We start from the raw sequence: 7100 nt of genomic DNA, 5'->3' as shown, positions 1-7100 counted from the left end.
AAATTGCTGAATTTGCGGCATATTCTGCGGCTTAGAAAAGGGCGATAAGCGCGGTAATTATCAAACAGTGGATGGGAAATCCGCAATGTTTGTCTATTTCATAAAATGTCATCCACCATGGTGGTGCTGTAATAGTCTGCAGATTTTGTATCCGGATTTTCTGCTGTGTATATGAACGTACCCTAACTCTTTCAAATCCATGACAAGTCATAAAATAAAAAAAAAAAAGAAGTTCAAAGAAATGGAAGATCCAAAAGGTGTAGAGAAATTACCATCATTTTAATCATCTTAAGTTATTACAAGACAAAAGTCTCCTTACGAGGCGATTCGTATTGTGCTTTTCATTACAGAAATCTCAGTATATACATAAGAAACTACTGTACAGCATCTGAGATCAGTAAATAGATATATGGAAAGGTTTTTCTTTTCGGATTTATTTAATTTACAAAAAAAAACAAAAAAAAAAAACAGGCTGTAAAATAAATAAAGTACAATCCATGAAATAACATCGTTCTGTATCACAACTTTCTGCATATTGCATCCGCTTGTGTGATCGAAACCAAGCACGAAAATAAACAGCAAGAACTATTGCAAAGTGAAGCCTGAGATAGAAGCCTGAATATCTGTCATTAGTAGAACGCCATCTCCAAGTGCATGCCCGCTATCCAGCCTCGTACATACAGGAGCCGGCAGATGGTAGATCCTCATCCAAGGCTACATTTATATCGATGGTAAATGAACATGTATGGAATGTTCTGCAGTCTGGTTGGCACTGCGTAATAAGCAGACGGCATGAGGCGGCTGGGTTTCCACCACTTATCGTCCGTATATAAAAATTTTCTAAGCGTAAAAGTTCTTTGTCAATAATTACAACCCAATAATTAGGTAGGTCCCACTTCTCCAAACATTTTTGATAGGACTACAAAAAGTGTTTATTGGGCAGGGAATATGCCCGGGAATTCAATTCTGTACCGTCCCTTTAAAGAGTAAACTTTTTTTTTTGAATTTTGTTCAACATGGAAAGTTATAGAACTTTGCAAATTACTTTATTAGGAGGATTTGTCTTCATTCCTGTAAAAAGAACAAAAACATAAACGGCTTCCAAACCCCGGCTTTTCCCCAGTCTTTTCACAGAACATATGCATGTGGAGTTCAGAGGATGGCAGTGAAAGGATCACTCACCGCGTGTGTCATCTTCTGAGTGTTCTCCTGCAGATTATCCCCAGAATTCAGCAAGGGCTTTGCCAAGGTTCACTTGGTGCTGCAATACAAGTGATTGGGGTCGCATTGCGACCTCGAGGGTCCCGTGATAAGCAAGTTGCCAAAAATCAGACGAGGTTGGACTTCTTGTGACTTGCAGTACCCTCAAGGTCAACCTCCATTCACTTGTGCAGCCTTGCAATGTAGCAATGGAACCTTGTGCGGGGAACAAGTGTCGTGGCCAAAGTTGTTGTATAGCCTTAGTGAGACATAGGTGCTGAGCTGACCCTTTCACTGCCATCATCTGTACTCCAAATAAGTATGGTCTAGACTGGGGAGTAGCAGAGTTTTGGGAGCCACTTGCATGCATTTTTCTTTATACAGGAATGAATACAAATCCCCTAATAAAGTGATTTATGAAGTTTCATAGCTTTCAATAATAGACAAAATTATTAAAAACAAAAGTTTAGTTACACATATATATATATATATTTATACTTGATATTCAAAGTGTAACTGGTCACCATAACCACGCCACAGACATGACAGCCTGCAAATGTTATTAGGTTGGTTGTTAATGTTGTCTAGCCTTCTATTGATGGGCACATTGTATCTATGAAGGAGATAAGCAGCTTCTGAAAATTTCTTGCTTATCTAAGAGGAAACAGAGGATTGGCCAGAAATGATCCAACATGGACAATCCGATTTCTTTCTGAATTATTGTGCCACCCAGAAATTGATACCCAAGGCCAGGGAGGGGTCTCATAAGCAGTCGTCTAGATAAGCATGTATCTCAATTAAAATGCCCCCCCAAAAATTACATGTACATATTTTTGAAGTCTGGAATGAAGGAGGCTTTGACACCCTAAGAAAGAACCCAAAGTAGCATTAGCGGAGTCCGTGGTCCCACCGAGTGCAAATAATCTATTCTTCTATTTTACCTTAGGATACCAAGAATGAAACCAATTGAACCATTCTTTGGGAAAAACGCAAAATTCATGATTATTTTTGTCATTATCAGGTTTATAGAACAGATCAAAAGTGACAAAAAAAGACCAACTGGTGGAGGGGGGTGTCAAGAACAGGGTTCATTTTCATAGCAGCTGTGAAGAAACCGTGGAAGAAGACCTCCAGAAAGTGCAATTGTACATCTACAGCACAAGACGACCGAGTCCACTTCAAAGTTCAGTCTACGACCCATTGGAGTTTGCCGATATGATATGGACAATGTACATAACTTTATTGATGAGCCTCGGTGTACAAAAACAAGTGACCGTATACACATAAAGAACATGGAATTCACATCTTTCCACAACATAAGCCACAATTAGAGATCAGATCCCCGGACAGGGATATTCCAGTGTTTAGGACTCTTCTAGTCTCGAGTATTGGTGAAGCTCTACCTGAAAGAAAGGGCATTAGTTTAGGAGGGCCACGTTGTCTTCTCTTCCTGGTAACGTTGGGGAATGTGAAGGCCAATTATAGTAGGACGATAATAGTCACCAGTCTGGGAATGTATCAGGAGTTTGGTCAGTACTGATGTTACCACTGACTTTACACTTTCAAGGTCTTACAAATATTTCAGAATTACCGGTATGTAAAGTAACACTTCAATTTTTCCCCATTTTCAAGAAGCTTCAGAGTCACCTAAAGATTTACTTCCTTGATCCCCCCTCGAGTTCTCTGGCGATCTCCACTACCCTGTTCTGGCCATGGCAAAATGATGACAAATGGCAATAGAATGAACAGGATGTTAACCAGGGGAGAAGACACTATAACTGGCAGCAGATCTAGTTGAGAGTTCTAGTACTTTGTCTGTCCATGCCAAAATGACAACAAATGACCCTTGAATGAATAGGATGTTAACCAGGGGAGGAGACACTATAACTGGCAGCTGACCTAGTTGCCAGTTATAGTACTTTCTCTGTCTGGTCTTGGCAAAATGACAACAAATGTCCCTAGAATGAACAGCATGTTAAACAAGGAAGAATACACTATAACTGGCAGCTGACCTGACGTAGTTGCCAGTTACAGTACTTTCTCTGCTGCCAGGTGGCTCAAGCCATTTCTCCTCTGTTGTAATGTAGCCATGGCCAGCACAGACTCCAGCGGCAGCCAAGTAGAGGACAGTAGAGGGGTGTCTGGAATGACTTCATCTAAAAGTTCATGGGAATTTTTGAGCTATAGGTGTTTCAAGTTTCTCCCAGCTTAGGATTGTTTTAAAAAAAAACAACTGGCTTGTACTCACCCCTCCCCAGGTCCGCAGCTCCTGATGTCTTTTACTGTTCGCAACAGTGCTGCAGTCAATCTGTGAGCTCAGAGGCTCACACCATCAACTAGGGTAGAGTCGCGAGCTGACAGATTGGCTATAGTGACAATAACAGACATCGAAAGCAGCAGCGGAGACTCAGCGATAGACCGGGGGTGGGTGGTGGTGAATAAAGAACAGTTTTTTGTATATATATTTTTTTTAAAACAAATTGCAGCCAGGAGACAGCGCTTTAGGTTATGTGGACGCTGAGTATTTGCAGCCGTGTTGGCTGGAAAAATGCTGCTTAAAAAATCCTTAAATGGGTGTAAAACACTGCAAAACCGCTGAAAGAATTTGACATACTGAAATTAAAAAAACGCTTAGATGGTTAAAATCTGCAATGAAAAAAAATAAGCAGAGTGTGTATGAGACTTCACAGCTCATACATTTTGCTGGTACTGTAAAACGCTGCAGTTTTTTTTTTCCACTGCAAAATGCAACGTGTGAACACGTCCTTAAGCTTTTTGTTTTCACGTTTTTACCCCATATAATATATTAAAGTCTTGATGATTTTATCGGTGGGATGTAAGTTTCTTAAGGGAAAAGTCAACATCTTTTCTTGTAGTCTATTAGATTATTTCTAATTTTCGTTCAACTAACCTTATGCAAAAGGTTATGGGTGATATATTAAGTGCAATTAGCTCCATTTAAAGTGAGCAACATATGAAGGGTAACACTGCAGAATGGAACCAAAATTCAACCTCCAAGTATTTTCCTACACCTGCATAATGGAGAAACTTTTTGCTTTTTCTGTCCTTTCTGAAACCAGAGGTGCATATTTTATACTCTAGTCACATCCAAAGCTGCATTCAAAATTCTTCTGGGGCCTCCTACCAGCATATTTGACATTCTACACTCCAAGTTGGTGTGTTTGAGAAGAAACTAAGCAGCACAACATCTCTTACACGGCAGCTCGTACACTGTACAGACCAGTCGGCGAGTATCAGAGGAGTTTTCCAAAATTTGGAAAGGTCTGGAGAAGACGACAGTGTAAATCAAGATACTTTCTATCAAGAACAGCGCCACTCTGGTCAGCAGGCAGCAGTGGTATTGCAGCATTAGTTTAAATGAGGCGGAGATTAAATATCATGCGCAGCTCATAGATAAGAGTGTTGCTGTTCTTGGATGCGATCAGCCATATTTTTCTAACCTCCCTTCAAAGGATTGGGAACTTCAATTAAAATTTGTGAAATATGAACAAATGAGTCAAACTAGACTAAAAGGTGAACACAAAAAAAAAAAAACTGAATTCTGATAAAGACTCAAAATGGTCCCTAGGATATCAGGATGTTGGCTACAGTTTCTTAAGAGCAGAACTAGTGGCTTTAAAGGGATATTCCAACCAAAATGTTTACCTATCCACTAGTCAAAGAAGGGTCGGATCAGCTGTTAGTGCCACTATTCGAATAGCTCAGAAGTCCAAGGGGGTAGAGGATCAGGGTCCCCGGGTCTAGCGATTGGTAAGAGTCACAGTAGTCAGTTCTCTCACTGATCTGCTATTTATCAACTTTAAAGTGGCTAGGTGATGAAAGTTTTTGGCTAGAACATCCCTTTGGCCCCATGCAGAGCTATATTTGGGGCATCCATTCTTTTTTTCTTTAAAGACTTTATGATAGGATTTTAAGAAAAGTATTTTTGGAACTGTTATCGTTTGACTCCTTTCAAAAGGTTCAAGAGATGGAAACGTGTGACAAGGAATCGTCCCGCCCCCGAGGTACCGTCACACAATTGATTGCAGACGATACACAGCCCTGAAGGCAGGTTTCCCTTTAAAATGCACCAATAAGCTTAGCATTAAAAGCAATATTTTATATAATATCACTTAAGAGCATTTGCTGTAAAAAAAAAAAATAAATAAAAAAATTAAAAATAAAAAGGAATTTAATTCTGATCATGCATCAAGATTCTCCTTGCAGTGGGAAGATCATTCTGAAGTCTCACCGTCAGCCTCTGTAGAGTAATGCTTTTTGAATAGGCCGCCAAGAGGAGTGGGGGATGGGAAGTGACAACTGCAATGAGAACATTTCTAGCTCCGTTGTTGTCATTCTTAAATTTGCTCTTTGGCTTAATAAAATAGGCAAGACTACTACTTCATCATTGCTTTCTATATAAAAGAATATTAGGTGTGAACGGATGAAGACCTTTCCGAATAGGACATCAGTAGTATGTCTGTAGTGGAAAGTTATTGCTGTAAACTAGGAAAGCTAAAAAAAGTCTGTGCAGACCGTAAATACCCCCCCCCCCAAAACCCTATAATCTATATTTTCATAAACCATCTGGATTCTGCCCTACAGAGGAGACAACGCAATGTATATAATGGAAGAGAGGTTGCTCGGGGGCGGGGTTTCCCAGCAATCAGAGGTTGCTCGGGGGCGGGGTTTCCCAGCGATCAGAGGTGCAGCCATGCTTTACGGCAGTGCTGTGACAGATGCTACAATCTTAAATGTTTATAGGTAAGCCGTGATGCAGTGACATCTGTGAAGCCATATTCTTTGTAGTCTTCTGTGGTGTCATGGCGTTTGCTGTGCCCGTGCCGGAACAAATGGAAGACTGTACTGTAGCGGATAGCCACGCGTTTCATTCTTTTTTTTTTTATCTTTTAGCAGCTTGAGAAAAATTAAAAAAAACAACAAAAAAAAACAAAAAAAAACAAAACACAATCAAAACTTCTCTGTACAAATAATAATAAAAGTATAAATTAAAGCCGGCATGCCTCCAGTCTGTATTCAGTGTAAATTCTTGGCCCGGGTCCCCCCCCCGGTGGGATCATGGCATCAAACGGCAGCTTTATCACTGTAGAAGGGGGTGACGTGGAACATGTAACAGTGCGTACAGACACGGACCGGCTTCATCTGCCCGTATCGCGGTAATGGAGCCGAATGGGAAGAGCAGCGAGAACAAAAGATCTGGAAGAGAAGAAAAAAAATTAATCTTTTACTGACGTTTTTCTAGTTATTTTTCCTATGTGAAATAAACTAAGCAAGGACTGAAAGCATTTTTGGTGTATAATAAAAATGTGAAAACCGTTTTATGTATGTATGTATGTACGCCCGACATGCGTTTCGGTCAGAAGTCCTTCGTCAGGGGGTAGCATCACTTGAAACCAAGGATATTTAAAAAGAGTGGTGTGGCCAATCAAAGATACCGGTAAATCTGACAATGTATCTGCCGCCAGAATGAGACCGGAAGCTGGTGGCATGTGGGCCAGAAGGGGGGGTACAGGTGGTGATGTGGGCATTGATGTATGCGATGCTTACTGGCTGATGCAGAATGGCCAGACACTATGACTGCGCATGCACCGCCAGGAGGGACCTTTAGCTGCAGGCACCCGCGCCATGTGATCGGCGACGTCAGGAACATGTGACTGGAAGCTTTTAAGGGAGCAGCAGTGCGTATGGATGACCAAAGCTCCATTTACGTCTACAGGAGTGGTAGTGCGCACAAATAACCACAGGTCTATTCACTTCTAGGGAAGCGGTAGTGCGCATGCGTGACCACAGCTCCACTCATTCTAAGGGCTCGCTCACATTAGCGTATATTACAGAAAAAACATTGCATTGTACTGTGACCAATGTTATACAATGATTCA

General features: G+C 41.0%; 1 protein-coding gene across 3 annotated transcripts in view; it reads right to left on the bottom strand.

Annotated features, from left to right (window-relative positions):
- Positions 1-260: 260 nt before the first annotated feature.
- The window catches only part of ZFYVE28 (zinc finger FYVE-type containing 28), a 163635-nt gene continuing 156795 nt past the window's right edge, over positions 261-7100 (bottom strand). For all 3 annotated transcript variants that reach the window (XM_073648967.1, XM_073648975.1, XM_073648982.1), the window contains one exon: positions 261-6417. In XM_073648967.1, coding sequence (XP_073505068.1) covers positions 6286-6417 — 132 coding nt within the window. In that variant the 3' untranslated portion in view covers positions 261-6285. The remainder of the gene's footprint in view (positions 6418-7100) is intronic.

Source organism: Phyllobates terribilis, unplaced genomic scaffold (genome assembly GCF_046119375.1).
Source record: "Phyllobates terribilis strain yellow unplaced genomic scaffold, ASM4611937v1 Scaffold_1__5_contigs__length_1240528914, whole genome shotgun sequence".
Lineage (NCBI taxonomy): Eukaryota > Metazoa > Chordata > Amphibia > Anura > Dendrobatidae > Phyllobates > Phyllobates terribilis.
This window is presented reverse-complemented; position numbering and strand designations above follow the sequence as displayed.